Source organism: Echiichthys vipera, assembly GCF_963691815.1.
Source record: "Echiichthys vipera genome assembly, chromosome: 23".
In the NCBI taxonomy this organism is placed as follows: domain Eukaryota; kingdom Metazoa; phylum Chordata; class Actinopteri; order Perciformes; family Trachinidae; genus Echiichthys; species Echiichthys vipera.
Genome location: NC_139848.1, coordinates 12,905,259 through 12,930,064, shown reverse-complemented (window position 1 = coordinate 12,930,064; position 24,806 = coordinate 12,905,259). Strand labels below are relative to the sequence as shown.

Here is a 24,806-nt window from a genome sequence, read left to right as displayed (position 1 = left end):
AAATGGAGAAAAATAGTTAAGAAGCTATGATAGCTTCCTCCATGTAGACTGTCCGGTCCTCCGTCAACACTGTCAAGCTGGCTTACTACTGGTCAAAGGTGCAAATTTGTCGGATTTCCCCAAAGTTTCCTGTATGTGAATTCACGAATCCATCGCGGTGATTCTGTTGAAATCAAAGATTTCAGCATTTTGAATGCCAGTGTGATGAAGCCTTTATCCTTTAAAATGCAAAAACTGTTTCTGGCCTGTGAGAGTCACAAGAACACACACACACACACACACACAATCCCCCTACATGTACCTACAAACGAGTACAAACACAGACGAACACAGGAAATAACAGAATAACATTCACACAATCACCCCCCCACACCCACTCCCCCTGTACCCTCTTGAAGGACGGAGTCTGGGGTTTCTCTCTCATGTCCGCTCTGTGTGGCCGACCGTATCAACGCCACTGTCTTCACTAACAACACAAATGATCTTCTGATGCCTCCTCTCCGATAAACGCCAGGGCGACTGGAAACTGCTGAAGCGTTTCCTTTCTGCCTTTCCCCCGGGTGACTGCCAACAAGATTAACCAGTAAACGGACCTATTACATCACAAACCATATGAGCTTGTGTGTTCGAGGGAAACAGAGAGTATGTATGTGGTCACAGGTGAGCTAATCTCATGTAGAAGGATAATCACTCTAAGTATAGCCCTGAGCTTGTCTCACCCTTGTGTCACAGACTCTCACACACACACAGACCCTCACACACACACACTGCTTCTAATGTTACCAGCGGATGTGTCTTAGTTGATAATGTATGAAATGAGAAATTGAGTGAGATTAAATATTTAGACAAACATTGATAACAACCTTCCCTGTGGCGGTGTACTCCATTTCCCTGACAATTGTCGACTCATGAATACATATACTCATTAAATAGTCAGTTTTTCCTTATTACTTATTTCTCTCACACACACAGACACGCTGTCACCAACGCAGTGATTGTGAACAAGAGAGATAGAGGAGCATTGTTTGCCGCCTTGTGTCGGAAACGCTGTCGGCGAAGCGCGGGCAGCGTTCTCCCCACCACACTTCCTCTTATTGGTTTTTAGCCGTTACAAGAAGCTGAAATTAAAATGGCAAACACGCCTCCTCTTTGATCCGAAGAAGTGCAGACGAGGATGTGAAACAACATTTTTTCTTTTTGCATGCGCTCGCTGGATTTATCTCTACACGACTTCTAAAGTGGGACATTGATGTAATGATATTATATCCTTATTCCACTGCCTCTGCCTTTACTTGGACCCCTGCACGCCTTAGAACTTCTCTGCTCTATCTGATGCTGGGGAAGTGTTGACACTCAGCTGTTTGACTCTTAAACTTATAATACTCTTCTTTGGATAAGAAGTAGCCAGAATTAGATAAGAAATATAATCATTTGATGTCTAACTTCAATGTCAACGATTTCTAAAATTTCTTAGTCATGTTGTAAAGGCAATCAAAATAGTGTCAGTGCCATGCGGAGGCTTGATCCTGGTCAGGGTTTACTGCTCCACATGCAGGCAAAGCAATTAAAAGGAACCTGCTTTGGGCACACATGGGGGGCTATCTAGGGCAGCAAAGCTCGGGGAATTTTTAAAGTTGGAAACTTTCCTTGGGAAATTTTTGGAAAATGAACAGGTGTTTATGGGAATAAAGTTGGAATTGACTAAATTGAAGGTTGGCCCTTAAAAGGGATTTTAAATATAGTTGGGGAAAATGTATTTTAGAATAATCTTGACTAAAACAAACAGATTTCATGCAAGGACACTAGAGATAGTCTTTGTTATCCCTAAATTACATGCACAGATGAGTTCTAAAACCTTGGACTATTGAGGCCACACATTTGAGCCCGTAGACTCACTCAGTTTCAGAATTTCCCAAATTCCCCAGATTAACAAGTTTCTGGAAAGTTTCAAGAAATTTAACAGAAATTTTCCACCCTTCAACAATTCTAGGTCTATCAGCTAACCCCCCCCCCAACATACACTGATGCACCTATTGACAATACGACTTCCTGGTTGATCCAATACTGTGTGCCAAAAACTGCAGTTCTCCAAGTTTCCACTAGGAGTAGTTTGCAAAATAGAGCAGTTCTCAGTTCAGTATCTCCATGACAACACTGAGGGGGGTGATTTTTTTTATACCAGGTTAGTTTTTATTTTATTGGAGGTTAAAGTTTATGAATAATTAGGGGCACAGCCTCTTGAGTGACAGTTAGCCTCTAGTTTGTCAGGATGCAAGCATGCTAACTCCGTCATCTGGACCTGGACTGCGGTTATTCTTGTGGTGCTGTTACTATAAGTGACAAGATGGTTTGTTTTTCGATGGACTGAACCCACAGATGGTTTAGGAACACGTGTTAGCTCTGGTATGCTAATTAAGTAGCCGCGCTTTCACCATGACTTGAATACAGCCTACTATCGATGACACCTATACTAGATGCTAATCTGGAGCAGCAGGAGGGTCTGTGTTTTCCAGTCTATGAGCGTGGTGCTGTGTTGAATATCAGTTTGCTGCCTGTACTTGACTCCCGGACCAGGTGTAATCTCCTGTAATCTAGGTTCTATTAGCCTAGCTCCCGGACCGCGTTGCTAATGTTGCTAATTCAGTACATGTCAGGTATACGTCAGTCATATGGACGTATCTCCCTCCCCCCCGACGTCACATTCATGCCCTTTTTTGGCAAGAGGAAATGAGGCGGAGTCAAAGTCTGACAAGATGGCGGCTCCCAGAGGCGAGTACGATTGGATCAAGTTGAGAGAACGGACCTCGACAGAGATGCTACGTCCATTTGTTTTATACACTCTATGCTGAGAACTGATGTTTCTGTTGGTTTCTGTGTGCTGCCCGACTACTCCTTAACAGTAAAGATGGGTCATGAGCAGAGAACAAAATTTCTCACTGGGATCATTGAAGTACAAATTAGATTCCCCATTTCACAGCAGGTTTCTCTATATTGCACAGCAAGAAAAGCATTACCATGAATACTATTATTAATGGCTACATTCCATTCAGTTGCAGGGCCCTGGTAACAGAGCCATAATTAATGTTATTGTTTTTTATACCATAGCTCTTCTTAGTGAGAAATACATTACATCTGTGTTTTAAAACAAATTAAGAATAACCTTATCGTTTGGTTTTGATTTTGATCATACATTACATATTTAGAGAACATTTAGGGTGCCTGTTTTATCTAATAAAAAAACACTTCACTGCATGCCGGGTTCTGCTTCTAGGCCATGAAATGTCTAGTTTCATCTCAAGTCTCTGCTAGGCTGAAAAATGGCCGTCCCTGAAAATGTCCACAAAACAATCCAAGAGATCTGACAGTGTGTTCTGCAAGCAGCGCGGATCAAGTTAGAAACAAATAGATTTAAAAAAGAAATTCCCTCAATACAGTCCCCTCAAGTCCAAAAAAAGTTGGAAAAATATGAAGGCAATATTTGAGTCTCTGCGCGCTTACGCTCCTCCATCTGTCTTTCCGGAGATACTCACAAACAGCCGCGTCCTGTCTCTGAGCGCCTCTTCCCCTTTATAGGCGACGAACAAACAGGGCTCAGAGCCGCTTGGCCTCGCCTCACATGCATACATGCTGACATACACACCCAAACACAGTGCGCCAACTTCTGTAATGCTTTCAAACACATGTGCACGGACAGTATACACAGACAATGACACTTCCTCACAAACAATACAAAAAAGACTAAAAGGAAAGATTCGCACAAACTCACGCACACTGTCTCTGATGGGTAGAGGAACAAGGGGGCTTATCAGGCTGCAAGGAGAACATTCATCTGGTTCTATTGTGAGGCAGGATCAACCCAGCGGGCACTGAGGGTATGTCTCTATGGGTGTGTGTGTGTGTGTGTGTGTGTGTGTGTTTATGTGTGTGTGTGTGAGTGTGTGTGACAGACTGAGGATCACCACAGGAAGCTGCGAGTGTATTGCTTCTGCTGATTATGCTAAAAGGGAGGGAAGGAAGATGGGAGAGAAAGAGGAGGAGAAGGAGGAGAACTAGGAAGAGGAGGGCGGATAAGAGAGAGAAGACGTGTAGAAGGAGGAAGATATTGATGAAGGAAAGGGAGAAAGAAGGGGGGGTACGAAGTAGAGGAAAAGAGTGGAACGGAAGACGACGAAGAAGTGCAAGAAGAAAAGGAAAGGTGTGATAAATGGAGGATGGGGAAGATGAGTGTGTGTATGTGTGGGGGGGGGCTTAAGAGACGGAAAATGATCTGAATAGGACTGAAAACGGACCAAGGACATCAACATAAGGCACAACAAGAATTCAAAGAAAACACACAGCAGTATACATACAACTTTCTCATAAAGTAAACAATAATGCGTTCTAAAGCCATCCCCAGAATATTGATAGACCGCATTGAGAGGTTTAAGAGAAGAGGTAGGAGAGTGCATATAAATAACAGGGCTCGAGTCCATGACTGAGGAGAAAGGTTGACTATACAATTTGCTTTCTGCAGTTCTGGGTAATTCATACTTTATTTCTATAGAAAATGTCACTTATGCTTTAAGCGACTTAGTTGGCGTATTAATATGTTTTTTAAAGCACAGCCTGTCATCGTGCAACACACCAAGGTATTTAAAAGTCCCTTATAAGACTCTTTTAATTGGTGTCCCATTAAATAGATCCTTTACCCATTTTAATTCAGGTCTGTGTCACGGCAATGTTGGCATTGTGCTCAGATGAACGTCCCCCTGGGGAAAGTATCTCTTTAAGTGGAGTAATATACACTTCAGTGGAAATGCGGGTCACATTTTTAGAGAGCAGCGTGCATTTTGCTTTAGTGATATTAACAGTAATTAAAGATCAATAAAAAATGAGTTGTACAGCTCAAAGGTTTACATCTACCTGCGTGGTGTACACACCACATAGTGGAATTCAACTGTTTCTAACATTTACACCTAATTCATTTATCAAAATTTAAAATAAAGGGGACTTAGAATAGAACCCTGCGACACACCTTTCTTAACACTCAAAGCTGGACTGATGCCACTGCTAATTATCTGGTCACTAAAATGCAAATATTTTAATTATTATTATGAAATGCTATTTCTACATTTAACCCTCCTACTTCCCTTGGGGCCAATTTGCCCCAATTCAGTTTTTAATGGCTCTAAAAAGTGCTTGATGACATTTCTTTTGCTTCCTATTCCATGACTTTTCTCTAATTTAATCAAAATTTTAACATGATAATATATAAGGAGCTCTTTTCCAAAACGCTATAAATCCATTTTAATAGTTTTCAGGAAAATTAAATTTTTTACCCAGACCCACACATTTGGTTAATATTCAATGTATCTTGTCAGAATGGTTTATGGCTCAGTCTGAACATGTTGAACGGACGGACAAAACAAAAAACTCTCCCTCATCAGAGCGCCGCCATGTTGGATCGCATAGAACGCTCACTGAATTCTGATTGGTCGAGAGGACGTATCGCGTTTAGGCTAAAAATAGGTTTGGTGCTTGTCGCGGTTTGGAAAGGCGCTGCATCTTGCGGACCATTTTAAACAAGGAAATATAGCGATTTGGCATGAAACACTGATGAAGCAGTGAATAGGTTCTGTATACAGCAAAGTGGCTCAAACTCATTTTTTTTAAATTTGGCTTTTATCTCGTTTTGGAAAAGAGAGCTCTCCATATGTTCAATGTTCTTTGTGTCAGTTGAAGTTTTATCATATTTAGGACCCTATCCTGCCATAACCATACCTGAAGTGATCATAAAATAACATTCACCGTACCATCTGACCTCAGTGTGTACATGCTGTATATTTCTGCATGCACTGGGGGCCTCACCCTCGCCATGAGCTCATCCCATCGTGTGTTGAAAGCGTCTAGTTTTTGCTGTATTAGTTCATCCAGAACGCCTCCGTCCATTAGCGTCTGTGCCAGCTCCCGGATCTGGTTCCTGTTGTCCTCCGGGTGCCTCAAAAGAACCTCCAGACTCTGTACACAAACACCAAAAACATCATTAATCACACTTGACCATAACTCCTTTGACATTTCTGTGGCTACAGATTCCAGCATGATAGCTTCCATTAAGTGAAACCACAGAAAAATACTGTATGCCTTTGATGGTAATGGCTTTTTGCATGAAACTGATTGTTGTGTTTGAAGGTGAGTCAGGATGAGGTCGGGGAAGCATATTGAAAATTATGCAGGATAAGAGTGTTAGGTGACGACATGCAGAGGCTAAAAGAGGTCAATTAGCCCTTGTTTGTCTGATCTCGGTGCTTTAGAGCTTTTCACATCTTCTGAAATCCCCAAAAGGTCTCTTTTGCTGACGTCAGGTTAGCATAGTAAAATACAGCTGAGTGGGCAGCTATTTGCATTTTTGCTGCTGTGTACATGCTTAAATGAAAGAATGCATCCTGGTCTAGAGGTTTTAAGCTTTTTGCATCGTTTAATCTTGCCTAATCCCTAAAAGTAACGTCTAAGGCTATCTGATAAAGCGCGGGGTAAGCAAATTAACTAGTTAGGGTTAACACTTAAGCCTTTCACTTAATTCCCTGGAAAACGCAGACCTATCTAATTGCAAGATTTAGGAATCTTAATTCCGCTGGATTCACTGTTTTTTCTGTGTTTGTCTTACATCACGTCAGCAACGGCATTCTCAGAGCAAATGCCGGCTAATATAATCTCTTTTTTAAATATTTTTTCATATTGTACCTCACCTCTTTCCTCTTTATTGTAACTCTTCCCATTGACTTCTAGTTAAAAGAAGCTGTAATTTTCTTTGCATTTCTTCCATACTATCTTACTTTTCTTTCTCTTTTCTTGAGCCAAACCTCGTTGGTTCTCTTGAATCATTTATTTCTAACACACACACACACACACACACACACACACACACACACACACACACACACACACACACACACACACACACACACACACACACACACACACACACACACACACACACACACACACACACACACACACACACACGCACGCACACACATCCTAAGCGAACAGCGATCAAACCTTTTATTCATCCATTTATATTTCTTTAGAATTTTGGCTGCTCTCTCTTTTATTTGTTTCCTTTTGTTTTTCATGTTTACTCTGTGTAAGCCCTCCGGCCTCTTGGGTGGGGGTAGCTGGTGATCGTCTTACGGTGGTGGCAGGGGTTCTACTCGGCTGAGCTCGTAGCTGAGGGAGGCTCACGTTCTAGTAGCAATTATTGAATTAAAAAAAGAAAAAGAAATCCCCGTAAAGCCCACAAAAATAAAGCTCCCTCCTCGAGGGTCTGGTAGCCGCATTTCCTCAAAAGGGTCAACCTCCTGCAAATGCAGTTTTTTAATACAGCTGGGCATACTTCCACCAACCTGAGCCTTGAGCAACCACGGCTATTCAAGCTCTGCTGGCAAAATGCGAGTGTTTTCCCACAGCACAACAGGGCACAGTGAAAGTTGCTGATGATGTGTTGGCGGTGTGCTGCTCTCAAGCTGCCTGCCTGCTCCTCAGATATAAGCCCATTGTGGCTGTTTCTGCTGGTACTATTCTGTGCTTTAAACTGAAACTGAAACCCTGCACCAAATGTGTCCTTGCTAGGGCTGTCGTAGTCAACAAGTTATGAGTTATGACCCTCGGCTTGACCCGTAGTTTGGAAAGTCAGGGAGCGACGCAGCAGTAACATTGCGGAAGGCAAGCAGAAATAAACTCAGTGGAAATTAATTCGGCATTTCAGAATGTTTGTAAACAACAGGCGTCAAAATACTTCCATTTTGCAGAACGCCAGCAGCTTCCACTGACCTGAAGTGATCCAGCTGCTACTGTAAACAGTGTTACATAGTTAAAAATGAAAACATGTTGTGTTTGGAGTTGCCCCGCCTAATTTACAGCAAAGGGTGTAGGGTTTTATTGTTTTCCTTCAGAAAAAAACAAAATGTGTCCAGAGGAACCTGTGGGTGAGGCGGTTAAAGCGAGAGGACATTGTTAAAGGTAGAAGACCGTAAGACTGCCTGGTGGAGGGGGAGCTTCTTCTAACGGGGCAGACTGGGAACCCAAGCTCCATCATCGTCTTTGTGGAGACATTTACTCACAGAGAACACTTCTGTCACCAGACAAACAGTTTCTGGCTAAATTCTATCAAACTTCCAGTTTAACAATATAATTTAATAATGTTTAGAGTTAATTTAATGGTGTTAAACTGAAGTCTAACTTCTTATCTTTGTAACCAAATATCATTTTAACGACCTAATTTAGCTTTGTGTTTACAAGAGCGGTCAAAAGGAGGCTAGCAACGGTGAATTAGCCGTGTGCTCCTCTTGGCTCTAGTGGGACACCCCGATCTCCTCGCTGTAAACACTGGGAGCTGCTGGTCGTCCAAATCAACATGAGTGTTGTCAGAACATCCAGGAACATACTTCAGTCCTTCACAATAAAATGAATTGCTTTAACAGCTCCAAAATATACCGTAAACTCTTCTTAAATTACATCTTTAATGTAAACCACCACCTGAGCTGCTCCGGTTGAGCGTCGCCCAAATGTTCTTAGGGCTTGCTCTCATCAAGGTCACTTTACAAATCTGAAATTTCACTTGTAGATTCTTAGAAGTAATTAATTAATGGTGTAAATGAATTATACTTGCACTTCGGTGCAGACCACCCACTAATTCAAGCCATTTACTCCGTTCAAATGGCACGGGAGGGCCTGTTTACTGAGAGGCTCTCTCAGCTTCAAAGCCCTGCTCGATGGTTCTCTCCACTAGTCCAAAGTTATCTGCATTTTACTATCGATGTGAATCGAGTTAGCACCAGAAAACGCTGAGTCTCAAATACCACCTTCAGCACCATCATGTTAGAAATGTAAACTTTTCACCTTATTAACATATGATCTGCAATATTATAGAACTATGTTGAATATGTGCGACCAATTCACTGATCCTATGTGTGTAAAGTGTAAAGTGAGGACAAAAACCGCTGTTAAAAGAAATGACTGACAGTGCATAAAAGTGTTAATATCAGCACTTGCCTCACACACACACACCAACGTACACACAAATGCAAATCTGCTCTTTTAACAAGCCACATACACACATAATCACATAGCTCAACCCCTTATTGCAAATATGTTCTGTTCACCCTCTTCTCCTCCTCCTGCTCCTCCTGCTCCTCCTCCCCTTCATACTCACATCCAGCGCCTCCTGCAGCTCCTCTGCTCCTCCTTGGAGGTTTTCCGTCTCATCCAGTTTCTGCTCCAGCTTGTCCAGGAAGGCGTTCTCCTGCTCCAGGTAGGAGAGCAACTCGCACCAACACGCCCACACTTCCTGCAAAACATGCGCACAGAGTCATCAGGAGGCACAGAGAGGGACAGAGATGGAAAAGCTTAGTGGAAGGGTTAATAAATACATAAAAACGACAAACACTTTATTATTTTAGGAAGAAAAAGGGGCCGGGCAGAAGCGGAAAAAGACTAGGGAGAGGGAGTACTTCAACTGTGGACACAAAGAGGTGCTGCACTTGAGAGGAGTGTGGATCTTAAGCCGGCATAGGTGCAACTTAACTTAAGGAAAACACAGGAAAAGCCACATATTATATTAATCATATATATGAGTTCACAACCGTAAGTCACCCCCCACCCCCGTCACAAATGGAAAATTTTAAACTGAACAAGATAAGAAGTGAATCTAAAAGTAGAAAATCTGCAACGAAAAAAAAAATAAAAGCTCAAATTTCAGACATATATTAAAGTGAAAATGAGAATATAATAACTTCTCCAAGAGAATTCCAGAACTGAATCGAAATGATATTTAATGTAAAAAAAAACAACTCAACTTGACTACTTTTAGTTTGAATACGTTAATGTATTCAGAAGTTCAGAATCAAAACTTTCAGCTTCAAATTTTCTTTTTCAAATAGTCAAAACTTTTGGCCTGGATTGAGCTCCATACACATACCTGATACACGGATGTTGTTCCGTGCAGTTATTTCCAATGGAATAAGTTCCTTTGCGACTCTTTTTGTGCATACATGATGGAATTAGAGCAGGTTACACTGTTTTAAGGATCAAATAAAACCTTGTCTAGTCTAGAAATTGTCAAATGGACACTGACTGAAAACCCAGCATACATGCAACATCAGAGGGAAAATGTGAATATGGTTTAAAAAGAAAAGAAAGCCACAAAATAAGCTTGAGAGTAAGTTTTATTGATTTCTTTTGGTTTCTCTGAACTTTAGTGGATTTTTTTCTTCTCTATTTCTTGTTTATGCATCATAACATCGACGCAAATTGCTTCGGATTCTGATTTTCTTTATTACTGTGGGGAGAATGTAGTGAGTCTGCCACCTCACTGACCACACTGTGACTTATGGAGAATATCATTATTAATATTAGTAGACGTAACCACAGTAGAGAGGGAAGAGAGGGGAGTACGTCCAGGAGATTTCCACTGTATTTATACCCTACATTTACATTTACTTATTACTAGTAATATTTACTACTTATTGATGGGTGCTTCATTTAGCTGTGAGTGTGACTCCAAATATGCGACGCATACAGACATGTACAGCTACGGCTTCATCAAACAGCTTGGTGGTGGTTATTTCGATCGGAAGTGAATACAAACATCCGTGAGGAACTCGGAGTAGAGCCGCTGCTCCTTAGCGTTGAAAGGAGCCAGTTGAGGTGGTTCAGGATCATCTAGTAAGGATGAACCCTGGGCACCTCCCAAGAAGGGCGTACCAGGCACGTCCAGCTGGGGGGAGGCCTCGGGGAAGACCCAGGACCAGGTGGAGAGATTATATCTCTACACTGGCCTGGGAACGCCTCTGGATCCCCCAGTTAGAGCTGGTTAATGTGGCCCGGGAAAGGGAAGTTTGGGGTCCCCTGCTGGAGCTGCTGCCCCCGCGATCCGACCCCGGATAAGAAGATGAGATGAGATGAGATGAATACAAACAGAATTGTCCAGCTTTCTCTTGTTGTTTCATGTTATACAGCACTAGCAGCACCAATGGCAACACTCCGACTGCAGCTCACGCTCATGTTGCGACGCATGAAAATGATCCTGTGTAGCTCAAAACATCCGTGTTTGCGTACATGTGTGGGCCGTGTTTTTGCCCTTAAACTTGTCCCGAAGAGGAAGGTTCTAGAGACCAGATCATATTTAGGCCGTAGACAGAACTTTAGATGCCATGTCAACTTTGTCAATGGCGTTCCTTTATGTTCACTTATTCAGCATCTGTGCAGGCTGTGATATCAACATCTGTTCAACGTCGACATGTTTGATGAGTTCCCATCTGCAAATTAGCAACAGTTGCCTCTGTCTGGCTAATGAACTGGCTTCCTAAATGTACAAGATGAAAGTAAATTGAGAAATATGTTCAACAGAAAAAGCAGATTTAACACAAACAAACACATTTTTAAAAAGTGCTTGACAATATTGTGGTGCACTAGCAAATGGTTTTAAGACAATGTTGGAGCAGGCATGTGGTTTATAGCATCAAGTGGAGAGGCATTTTAACAGCAGCTTTTTTTTTCTCCAAGGTACAAAGAGACACCCACTTGTGCTCATGCTGTCAAAACAAGAGAGAGGAAAAGACTATCCTTAATGAAAAATATATAAGCACCTCAAGGCTTCTTCCACACACTGGACAACATCAGAATGTCAGACGTTCTCCACATTTCAGCACTGACACTAGACACAATTTGTTTATCCTGAGCTGCCAGAGGAGCACACACAGACCTCTCCATGTCTATTACAGATAGAAACCTTTCATGGAATTCACATGAATTATGTTTAAAATTCGTATTAGAACATAGATGTGACCCCTTGTTTTTATTTATGTTATGTTTAGATATTTCCAATCAGAGGCACTGAAGGTAAGAAAGCTGTCTTAACGTAAGATTGTCGCGTTGGGTGTACTATGAAGCGTGATTAGTGGGTTAGCAGGTGTTTTGCGCTCAAAGCCTGAGTTAGCTCTGACACGAAAGTCGTGTTTCACTGTGATTCTTTGCCACGGGTACATATTTGCATGCAGTTGGTGATGCCGTAAACCTGCTGTGCTATCTGCAGGGTTGTGGCAGCGCTCAGTGAGATTGTGATGTTCCAAACTATTTGCCCACTCAAACTGTCAAGTAAGGATTTTATGGTGTTAAAAGAAAACCTCCGGATACGTATGACAGTGGTAGAGCAGAGGCAGCGCATCAGTCTTGGCATTCAGCGTGCAGGTTTCATCTCCCATGCAATGTGCATTTCTGTGTATCAAATCACATCTCATGTCATATGGAAAACTTATTCACTAAAGGTTAGGAATCAAGGCCAGTTTGGTGTGTTACAACATAGGATTCCCCAAACTCATAGGTGTAATTAACTGTACACATGTCCGCATCACTGGACATTTAGGGGAACATGAGGCCAACTTTGTGAATAGAAAGTCAACACAGGGCATCGCTGTGCAGGTAAAGTATTACCACGGTTAGGTGGGATCTTGTGAATTTTGACTATTCTATAGGTCAAAATTCAAACATACAAGCTAAATTATTTTGTTCTGCAAGTTCTTACATCGGGTCTACAAGCTCTCGCATTTTGCAGTATATTTACCTTCATAATTTTTCAATACCACCTCGATGGTGGTGCCATGCAGATAGTTTTAGATTTTAAGTACTCGGAGTAGAGCCGCTGTTCCTTTGCGTTGAAAGGAGCCAGTTGAGGTGGTTTAGGATCATCTAGTAAGGATGAACCCTGGGCGACTCCCTAGGGAGGTGTTCTAGGCATGTCCAGCTGGGAGGAGGCCTCGGGAAGACCCAGGACCAGGTGGAGAGATTATATCTCCACACTGGCCTGGGAACGCCTCGGGCTCCCCCAGTTAGAGCTGGTTAATGTGGCCCGGGAAAGGGACATTTGTGGTCCCCTGCTTGAGCTGCTTCCCCCGCGACCAGACCCCGGATAAGAGGTTGAAGATGAGATGAGATACAACCATAAACTCTTTTTCATAGGGAATAGTTTCTACTGAAAAATGTATCACTGAAACCAACACCCACAATGCAAGAAAAAAAGCCTTAAACGGTGCTGCTTGGCTTAACTTACTTAGCTTATGTATAATATAGTATACTGTGTATACTCACACACTAATACCCACATACGCAGCAATGTGCCCTCAACAGCTGGCACTGATGTATGTGAGCACTACGGCGTTGGCCCTGACAAGACACAGGTGTGTTTACCTCTGACACACACACACACACATGAACACACCCGTTCCTTCTTTCCCCCTTGTTTACCGGAATCTTTTATTTTCTGAGCATGAAGATGTCATCCAATGAAAATGTCCAAATGATCAGAGAGAAGACCTTACCTCCAGAGTTTTACATTTCCCGTCCAGCCGACTACACAGGCGCTGGTAGTTGGCCGTCAACACGTCCAATTCAGACCTCAATGCGTCGTGGGCCGTGGGTGGGGCCTTGGCGATGAAACTGTTGACGCTGTCCGTCAGGAGTTTGACCTTTAGCTCCTTGGAGTGGACCTCTTCTTGGGCCCTCTGAGAGAGACGGAGTAAAAAAGTGAGTGATGTTTGTCAGAGTTGGATAGATCGCGACACTTTACGACCTGAGGTATAGTTGATTTTGTTTGTGTTCTTTGACAAGTCACGTCGTGTCAATAATATCCTAAAAGTCATCTGGACAGTGAAAGCAAAGAGAGAGAGGTGGCAAGAGATAAAGAGCAAGAGAAGGAAGGAAAACAGAAAGAAAGAGAGAGGGGGGCTTAATGGACAGGGAGATGGATGCGCCAACAAATGAATCAATGTATCTTCTGTTGACAAAGCCACCGAGTGTAAAAGAGCCAGAGAAAGACAGAGTGAATAAGTGAGCCGACGAATCGATGAATGAAGGAGTGTAGCTAATACTTTCCCAAACGAGGGAGGGGGGGATGGAGAACGAGACGGGGGATTAGGAGAATAAGCGAGTGAACAGATTCACAAACATTGCCTTTAAACTCAAAGCAGAGGGGGGGAGTAAAGGAGAGAGGAGGTGAAAGGAGGGGGGGGGGGGGATTAGTGAGAGCAAGCAGAGTGAAATCAATTTCTAATTTTCAACTTCACTCTCAGGTAAACTTTCTTTTTAAAATATTGCCACAGCTTTTGGGTATACCACAAAGCGAATACATTTACATCACAAATACATTACATTAGAGTTATAAAAGATAAAAATAAAAAATAACGTACAGCGGGGAATAGGAGATTCGATGCAATTTGATACAAAATTGAGGAATGGAGGGAATGAGATTGGAGAGGGAGTTGGACAAACAGACACTAAGCTGTGGGTGAGGGTGTGGGAAGAACATAAAGAGATGAGAAGAAAGAAAGAGAGCTGTTTTTTTTTACTTCAACAATGAGAAGGGAGGCAGGCAGACGCTGGCTTTATCGACCTGGAATTAACCGGGATCAAAAGAGAGTGACAGAGAAAAGCGGCTGTATAAAGTCTGTCAGTGTGAAAGCGGAGGAAACCGAGATCATGACTTTCCTGAGAAGGCCCAGATGTCATGAAATCCAAACAGGCCTCCCCAGGAGATAAACAGGAAATTGAAATGTAGCCGCGCACGTCAGAGAACAAAGCAGAGGAGCTAAATAAATCTAAATTATCCTTTTGTCTATTTAACAAAGTGTAAAGATGCCAGTAATCTAAAATGCATACTTTAAAAATGGACAAGTCTTTGGTGAAACAGATATTGTTTCACTTTTTCTAGAAACAAATTCTCTACAAAAAGTCTGGCTGCACAAGTTAACATTCTGGGATAGGGGAATAAAACGTTCTGGCTCTTCTTTAAACCAATCACATTCACCTTGGACGGTGTTGAGCCCCAGATGACGCAATGGTGCCCTTGATTGATAGCGTAGATAGTGAGCCAATGTAAAGTGAGTTTATCTGCACTCGTTTTTGTGCCCTTATCATTGAAAACCTAGCTATGCCTGTAAAGAAGTGAAAATATTAATAAGTCACAGTTTTAAAAATCTTTTTTCAAAAATACGTGATGGCCCACGGACATAAATGAGATACTGCATGAAAGCTCCTCTGCTGCTATTTCAATTGGTTTTCTCAGACTGCGAAAATATTTACGAGCAAAGTGAAAGTTGTCTTTTTTATGTAACTAATTATAATAATAGTAGTTGGGGTTTTTATAGCCCCTTACATGACAGCACAAGTAACAACACATGAACAAACTAACAAACAAAACCAAACAAAAATAAATAAATGGAATAGTGGTCGTCAGCCGGGAATACAGGAGACTGTATGCTGTGGTGAACAGGTGGGTTATTAGAGACTTTTTGAATAAGTCCCTGGATGAAGCATGAGGGATTTCTGTCGGGAGAGTGTTCCAGAGGGTGGGGGCTGCCACGGTGACGGCTCTGTCCCTGAAGGCAGCAGGTTGGTATGGGGAGCAGTGAGCAGAACCGTGTCTGAGGTTTTGTGGGTGGAGGAGGTCTGATAAGTACTGGGGGTCGAGTGCATGAAGTGATTTGTAGGTTAGGAGGAGGATTTTGAAGGAGCTTTTGGACTTGACCGGGAGCCAGTGAAGACGGATGAAGAGAGCAAGTAAAAGCCGGGATAACATGTCAAGATCGAAGCCAAAAGAATAAGTTTAACACCCTCCTCCCTTTCTCAGCCCCTCTCCTCCTGATCATTGTCATACAGTCCCTAATCAAATCAATTTTACTACATAGTGGTGATGTGTTGGGGATAAACCAAGACTAAGAGCAATGAAATAAACACCCAATTAAAACCCTGCATCCAGGAATTTGTAAGAATTAGTCCAGTTACCACTTTTTTGAGCTAACTGGACAAGTGTGGTGCAGTAGGCTGTGATAAATTGTGGGATACGATTAGCTCAGAGTTCCAATTTGAAGCTTAACTTAAGTGCTGAAGGCATGGGTGGATATGGGGATGGACAGCAATGGAAATCGCTAAGCTCATGGTATTAATGGTAGCTGTTTGCCTTTGTTGGGGGTGTGCCCATTTGGAGGGTGAGACCCTTCGGAATGCACACAATGGGCCACTTCCCTGCCCCCCCAAAGACACTGGTTGCAGCGTTGATCAGATCAACAGTTCTTGAGATATGTAAAGGACAGTCATAGATACATAGTCCTACATAGACAGAGATTCCTTCTTTTATAGCAAGATGATGCTGCTACAGCACCACCTATTGGCCAAATGGCACCAAATGGGTTATGTCCACTCAGACATCATAACTTAACATGTCCACCAATTAGGTTTGCAATAGCTCAAAGTGTTCAGGAGATATGACATGTGTTCTTATATAAGCCCTGCCCACAGCATTTGAGCACACTCTGAGGGTCAGCTTTAGCAAAATGACAAGGAAACTTAAAGGAATCATAGTTTTCATGTGTGTTTCCAATCAGACAATTGAATGATTAGGTTTGTATTAAAGGTCAGTCCCCACATGGATGAATGAATCAGCGTTATAAGCGGATCCCAATTATACAGCAATGATCAGAGCCACAATGCAAACTCAGTTTAAATCCGTGTATTGCACATTGAGCCACACTCGGCTTCAGAAAATGTCTGAAAATAATGTTTGCCAACAGAAACAGACCAAAGTTCAATCAAAAATCACTTTTCGGTTTCAAGCACAACAAAATAAATTAAGAGTATCAGTTTGTTTAATTCTGTTTTAGTTGTTTTTGTAGGGGTGAGTCATCTTCTCAAACTGAATAATAAAGGATCTCTGATAAGTTTCAGTTTCGTTTTTGCCGTTGTACCATTGTTAACACGCAACCATGTAGAGACAGTTTGGATTGTTTACTAAAAGGACAAGGTATAGATCTGTTCTATAAGAAAGGGATCCTTGAATGACTCCTGTTGGGATCTGATGCTATTCAGAAAATACAATTACATGAAATGAATTCATTTTCATTACAGACACACTCAAACACTGACAGATTGAAAGATTCCTTGCTCAATAGTTAGATAGAAGGCAAAGGGTTAAAGAGTGTTCATATTTTTAAAATAGGACTAAAGATCCACCTTTTTTATTTTCCTTTACTTATTTTTACGATCTTTTACCTATTTACGTGATTTGGTTTGAAATACCAAGACACACTCTCAAAACTAAATTCAATATTAACTTGAGGAAATACTGACATTGCCATAGAAGCAACAATCCACTGTGTGCCCGTTTCACACTCACCTTGAGCTCCTCCACAGCCTTACGTAGCTCTTCAGGCGTCTTGTATGTGAAATCTCTCTCCAGATAGTCTTCCTCGGCCTGGTTGATCCACTCCTGCATCTCCTGCATCTCCTTCCTCAGGGCCATGGTTTTATCGAGGCCACCTTTCAGAGCCGACTTTTTAGCGTAGGCCTAGACGGAGGACAAGAAAACACGCGCAAACATAAACACTCAACCTTGACACATGAAAGCAGGAAAACCCACCCTGTGGATGACGGTTTCACACCTGTTTGCAGACGTTCTCCCACTGGCCGTTGAGTTCATCCAGTTCTTTCTGGATATGGATAGCAAACGGTGGCTCTGCCTCTTTCTTTAGGTACAGACCTACTTCATTGATGCCGTTGACGCTGGGTTGGATGGTGTGGATATCATTCACCAGAGCCTGCCCAATCACAATGGAGGATGGAGGTTACACAGGTATTATAATTTTGAATACGGAATATTTCAGAGAGCATCATTTCTGTCTGGAAAAGTTTTTTTCCCACTCATTTTCAATTTCCACTCTGTTTCCCTGAGGCACACCTTATAGACTCGTGGATGTTTTATGAACTCTAAGGGTTATCTAATGAATTCTCTGTGGCATTTATATCCCAAGAAGATTTTATCAACCTGCATTCTGAAAATGATGAGCTGTCGTTTTGATAATCTTCTGATTTATTTTTTATGAAAAGAAATTGTTAGTAAGAAATGATATTTTCACATGTTGTCTTTTAGCCTTTTGTACTGGAGCACGCATGGCCTACAGCGGAGATAAACTCGTCAACATTGGCGATGGAAGCGCGGGACTTGGACCTTGAGATCACTCCCCCCGCCATCTTCCGACCCGGCCAGACTAGCCACACCAAGTTGCACAGGCGGACCGGGTTCTGCGCCAACAGCTCGCAGGACTCCGGTGAGATGAGGGGAGACGGATTCTATGTTTGCAATGGTCATGCTTGGTGCTCAAACGCAGTGAAAGTGGATTGACAATGTTTCTCTGATGTCAAATTTTTGTTTCTGATGTTTCTTGAGTGGTATAAAGGAACTACAAATAACATTTTGTCGTGCGAACCCTTAAATCTTGAAGTAGTGCAAAGATGCATGGTTTTCCTCACCGTGCACTGCTCTAACTGTTTCTCCAGAGCTTCAGAGTCTCCCAGTGCTGGCCATTCCTCGTTCAGGAACACATCCACGTCTGCCATCCACTTCTTTAAAGTCTTAACATCATTCTGGGGGAAAGACAACAACGGGTATTGCAATTAAGACATGTCCACCAGCTGATTAAGCCATGTATTACCTGGTCATTAAACTTGAGCCTGAAGCATCATATAGTAGTTCCTGTAATCAGTCTTACCTCAAACTGCAACAGTTTGGCCATGAGCTCCTGGATTCTCTGTCCATTGTCTGTCAGCGTGGTGCCGAGCCGCCTCCAACGCGCCATGATGCCATCCATCTCAATGCGGTACCTACAGAAAATTACAGAAGCTTGTTGGCTCGTGACGTAGTCTATTTCTTACGATACCTTACTAAAGCACACTTCTTTCCTAGTGTTTATAGGAAAATCTGGAGACTGAGGCTGAGGCAGTTTGGAACTGCTGTAGATCATCTTGTTTGATTCTATTCTTCCATGGATCACATAGCACTCTTTGAATTTCCATGTCTTACTTTTGGCTGATGTCTGGTGGAGCTTTCTGGAAGACCTGCTCCACAGTTGAGGTCAGGTAGTCAACCTCCCCCTGGTGTTCAGCCAGAGCAACCTCGAGGGCCTATAAAGAAAGACATCAGAGAAATAAGGCAGGGGCAGGGTGGAAGGTTGGGGAAGTATACGGATTGAAAATACAAGCCTGAAGAGTAGAGAAGTTGAGGTTGTGTACGCAATATGTTTTATCATAAAAAAATGACAATGGAAACAAAATAAGAAATGTGCCAACTATGGCTCAATTGGTCAAAACTAAATAAAGTGATCATAAAAGTACATCACTAAAATGTCTCAAAGTCACCTTTTCATACACTAAATAACATGTTAAAGGTACAGTATAATATACTATGCTGGAAATCCAGACCCTTCGCCAGCAAATTGAAATTTGCTCTGCCGTTTGCTCTGGGCACTGTTATGGGCGGGCGTAATCGACAATGACACTGATGAGCCGTCGTAGTCTTGATAGTAAACAACAAAGATGGTTGCAGAAGATCAACAGTGGTTGGAAACGGCTTTGGCCTTGACTCTAAGTGACTTGTTCTTTTTCTTGACAGAAGACGGCACTCAAATCTTTCCTTTCAAAGAACGATGTATTTGCTGTTGTGATGAGCAGATACGGGAAAAGTTAAATGCACCAGTTGGCCCCGCTGGTTGCTAAAAAAAATGGGGCTTAGTAAAAACTAGATAACTACGCTTGACCAAAATGTCTGTTGCACTCTGTCACACTTAGGTATTGTTTGATTTATTTTACGTTTGCTTTATTTTGATTTGATTATGTTTTTATGCTTATTGTCACTCTGATCCTTTCCCACCTTTGTATTGAAACTGTTTCACCATAATTTCCCTCAGGATAAATAAAGCTTCTTGAATCTTGAATACGTCATCTTTTTCATTGCTCTGATTGGACGTATTTGGCCGTAGTGCTATCCAATTGCGAGCAGTGGTATTTTGAACTGCATGCATTGGTGTCGCCCCTTGAGTTGGGAAGGTCTATTGGTCGTTGTTAGACCCTACGTCTGGACGGACGTAGGTCTCGATTTCCAGGCTAATGATATACAGTATTATCTGAAAACATGCAGCAGAGTAGGCTACTGTTGCTGTCAGTTGCCAGCACGTCTGTTTCACCAACACACCCAATAATAAAATAATAATAATAATAATAATAATACTCATCCTCATCATAATCCGACAATACAGACCATTCACTCTCCAGTTTGCGTGACCACCGCTGCTTTTTCTCTGTTTCTCTATGCTGTGTGTTTACTAACAGCAAGCAATGCTTCCTCTATATTATACCTGTAACCGCTCTACAGCTTCACATCGATGAGGATATTGATCTACCCTCATGTCGGCATTTCCTTGACACATTTACGGTGCAGAAAGGAGAATGGCATGAAACCTCAAATCCGCACATTTATTCATCGGATAATCCTCTATCATGTGAGCTTGCATTCTTCACGTAAATGCTAGGGAGCCAAAAGTAATTTAAAACTGTTTCATGACACTATATGAAGCAGGGTAATAAGGGAGAGTGAGGGATGACAAGCATGAGAGGTTATGAGTCTGACACTGTTAGTGAGAGCGTTTTACACTATTTGATTTTGCTCGCCCCGATGTGCGGGATGAAGTGGGTAGGTGAGGGACTTTCTGGCGAGCTGTAATTGTAGCACTTGAAGTTTAGCCTATTTAATGATTTTTATGTACTCATGTGATTCCTGCACTTTTTTGGGTAGTATCATGGTTGAATGCACTTACTCTAAGTCGCTTTGGATAAAAGCGTTACCTAAATGAGTGGAAAAGTGTGTTTCAGTGGAAGATCTGGGGGAAGGAAACCTTGTTCACACCAAGTTGGCTCACAGGCTTAGTCTAGCTTAGTTCAAGCACAGCCCCTGGACAGGACATCCGTCAGTAACCAGGGCTTACCCACAATCCTTCTGCTGCAACACTGAATCCTAAACAGGGAAGCATTGGGGACTAGTTTTTCCTTTTCTTTCTTAATGTTTTATATCCAGCTCCATTGGAGAGCAGGGGTTTACAAGGTCAAGACTCCCCCCTTTCACTTTTATTTGTTTCATTTATCTAAAATGTGTGTGTGCAGTTTAAAACATGAATATTTTGATGCAGTGTACCAGATTATATCTTTAAGATATGCACAGCTATGCTGTAGCCCCTGTCAGAACAAAGAGACAGCACAATGACAAATGGAAAGGTGAAGAGGCGACACATCACAATGCAAAATAATACACGACTAGCATTATAGTCCGTGTGGGTCTTTGAATCAGTGGTCGCCTGCTGACAGACAGCCTTCCACCTATATGATTATGTAATAGATACAGTAACGACAAGCAGTATGAAATAAATCATTAGATGATGGATGTGCTAGAATAGTCACATTTGTAACTCTAGTTTGAACTTGATGCTGCACCTTTACATTCAGACATGACTGTTTTTTTTTAGCAAAACCTGCGTCATGCCCAGTTTCACACTAGTGGCCACTGTGGCGGTGCTCCCTGTGACCTTGGACTGGGATCTCTCCCGGTGTGGTTGGCCCCCCAAAGGTAGCTTCCTCTAGCCTCCTCTGTACCTCAGGTCTCGCTGCCCGGCCATGTCGCTGTAGTGACAGCTACTGTTTATGTAGGTGTGAGTGTGTGTGTCTGTGTGTCAGCGTGGCTATGTGTGTTTGTGTGAATGTGTGTATGAACGTATATATATCTGTGTCTCTGTGCATGACTGTGGGAGGGTTGGGTTCTTTTTACTTTCTTCTCCTGATTTAATTTGATGTTTCTCTTCTTCTGTACATCTCTGTACAAAGCGCCATATAAATAAAGGTTGATTTGATTTGATTAGTGTTTTGAGTCTGCCTAACGCTCACTTTGCCTATCATAAGATGTTTTAACACCGAAATTATAGGCAGTGATTGAATGCTGCAACCAGGTCTTTAATAACTTTAACCAGTAGCTGTGGGAGACAGTAACAATCATTTGTCTTATTTCAACCAATCAGGTCTAGTTGCGCCCTTTAATGTAATACTTTCCTAAAAATGTAATCACGCCTGAAAATGCTATAAATTTGCACTTAAGTCGATCCAAAATGTAATAAAACCCAATAACGTAATACCTTCACCAATGATGTAATAAAATATCCGGACTGATATTGTAATAACATTTTTACCAATAATGTAATTACTCATAACATTATTGGGAATTTATTACATTTTAAGTCTTTTTTTCCAAAACTGATAATGTAATATTTGACAGATAATGTTATTATATGTTCATTTGCAGTCCGACACAATGACTATTGGGTTAAATTGCAGACCTTGGGGACCATACAGCCATATGCATATGTGCAACCACATCCTGGTCCTACTGAGTGGGGGATGGACTTCCCTCCTTGCATCTTTATTGCTACTGGGCTGTTTTTAATATCTCCTAGAGTTGTTTTCCTAACACTAGTTCTTACAATTCCCCACCTGACATGATTAATATTCATAATTTTAATGAACAAAGAAGAGTAAGAGTTGGTACTGTCACCTGGGTAAAGGAAAAGTTTCCAAACACAAATACCTAAACACACACACGGGGAATTCTCTCTGAGTGACCAAAATGTGAAACAGTTGTTGAAAAATTAATGCTGGCTTATTAGTATGCAAAATGAACTCCAATAGATCTACAATCAACTTTGATTAATCGTAGGCCACAAGGCTGGATCTCCCTGCGATGCTACAAGACCATTAATTCATTTAAAGAGGGCGCACACACACACACACACACACACACACACACACACACACACACTTTCCTCTATGGTGTGACCTTGACTTAAGTTGAAGATAGAAATCAACAACAAAGAACAAAAGACCCTGTATTGTTTTGACTGATATATAGATTAACACTGACACATTGAGAAATGTGTGTACTTACCTCTGTATTGTATACAAACCGACAAACACTGCACTCGTGTTTGTGTGTGTTTGTGTGTGTGTGAGTGTGTGTGTGAGTGTGTGTATGTAGGAAGATATTGAGACAAACAGAGATACTGATTTGCTCCACTGGGACTTTGCTCACTGAACTCTCATAATTGCAGACTCTGGCCTGCATGTTAAGCACATTTTTGTGAAGCACAAGTGGCTTGTCGGAGCTGCTGCTTTAAATGAAGACTGCCGTTTATAGGGTACAGGGAAGCAAACAACGGATAGGTGTGAATTTAAGTGGCCATTTTATCTTGTTTATATAGCGAGGGCTTTAAAGTCTGATGCATTTTATCAATATCTTGCTTTTATAATTAGATGTATTCACTGTAAGGGGCCATCTGCACCGAGAGCGCAAACGTTTTGTATCATTTTGGCAGTTCATCTAGATGGATGTGGCGTTTTCGGAGACTGAAAACGGGTCCCAGAGTGGATCAATCTCAGAACGCCACCCTTGCGTTGTTGTCTGGACACCTAATCCGCATATTTTGTGAAAAGAGGATGTCATCGCCCCACCTCTCTACCCTATAGCAACAACAACAACAATGGCGGACAACATGCTCGTGTTTGTGCTGCAGAAGCTACTAGGCCTATTAGGTTTAATACAGCAAAATCTTCTGCTCCTCTGCTACGACGATGCGCAACAAACGATTAACGTCTTCTTCTTCTTCTTCTTGTGTTGAGTTTGTCGACATGTTCGGTCTCTTATTCTCAGTTTTTGGTGTATTTCTGAAACTACTGCTACTGCAGAGGTTTGGTGGATATTGGCAGCAGTATCATTGGTTTAAAAAAGCTGTTTCAATGTCTTCAACTCGCCGCCCCGAGCTAAGCAGTGTTAATGTAAGCGTCTGCCCCGTATTTCTGTGGTAGTAGTTCGTACACGAAAAAAAATTAACACCGGAATTTCACTTTAATGTACACAACTAAGTTTGCGAAGGGGCCATGTCTCAAGTAGTTGGATGTACAGTGCTAGGAAAGAGATTGACACCACATCTCGGACCTGACGTAAGCATTCTCCTCCCTTTCCGCTATCTCCGCTAGTGGGCTTAGCCCCGCCCAAGGCGATTTTGGTTAGTTTTGAGAAATACAAATATGCCATTTTTTCCCCCCTGTGCCAGAATGATACGCTGGTGTAGCTGGCTAAGCGAGTCTCGAGCAAACTTAATTGAAAAAAATCTCTTCTCTGTAAAAAAGGACACCCTGGCTGCCTAAATGATCCGTTCTACAGGGATTTAAAGTTAACAACGGTGAATTGGGGATGTCCTGGTGTACCAGATGTGTGCAATTTACTCACTAGGTTGTGGGTATGAATCAGACTCTTGGTTAATGGGGCATGTCATCTGTTTTCTCTCTGTTCTCTATCCTCTGCCTGCTAGGTCGAAGAGCAGCGCGATAGAATCCTTTAAAAGAGTGCTGCTTTGGCAGTTTGGCATCGCCTGTTGCAATATAATTTAACTATGCATAGTAAAAAGTGATTACAGTGTTATACAGCAGCACAGGATTATAGGGCCAGCATCAATATGGTGTTTCATGGGAATTTGTAAATAGATATAAGCAGCAGTGTTGTCTAGAATCCACAGTGATACAGAGCAAAACCACCGATTGGCTCTTGACTCCTAGTGAATGATGGGATTATAGTATAACCACCCAACAGCATAATTACCTGTGATTCATACCAGGTGGTGAGCTGCCATTATACCAACAAACACTACACTAGTGGTTCCCAAACTTATTTACAGTTGTGTACCCCTTTCAGACATTCAACCTCCAGCTGTTTATCAAAAGCACATGCATGTACAGCAGCCTATGAAATTAGCCATATTATACTTATATTATACTGTGAAACACCAAGGGTTAATGAAAAGGGTGTGCTTGAGAGGATGCACATAACTCTGCAATATTTGGCTGAATTTGGGAAA

At 42.0% G+C, this 24,806-nt stretch overlaps 1 protein-coding gene across 7 annotated transcripts in view; it reads right to left on the bottom strand.

Annotated features, from left to right (window-relative positions):
- The window catches only part of dmd (dystrophin), a 350,545-nt gene that overhangs the window by 122,960 nt on the left and 202,779 nt on the right, over positions 1-24,806 (bottom strand). For all 7 annotated transcript variants that reach the window (XM_083937926.1, XM_083937922.1, XM_083937924.1 and 4 more), the window contains exons 26-33: positions 18,884-18,984; positions 18,573-18,684; positions 18,334-18,447; positions 17,466-17,621; positions 17,201-17,371; positions 13,353-13,535; positions 9,191-9,325; positions 5,848-5,997 (exon numbers count right to left, since the gene is read on the bottom strand). In XM_083937926.1, the coding sequence (XP_083794052.1) occupies positions 5,848-5,997; positions 9,191-9,325; positions 13,353-13,535; positions 17,201-17,371; positions 17,466-17,621; positions 18,334-18,447; positions 18,573-18,684; positions 18,884-18,984 (1,122 nt within the window). The remainder of the gene's footprint in view (positions 1-5,847; positions 5,998-9,190; positions 9,326-13,352; positions 13,536-17,200; positions 17,372-17,465; positions 17,622-18,333; positions 18,448-18,572; positions 18,685-18,883; positions 18,985-24,806) is intronic.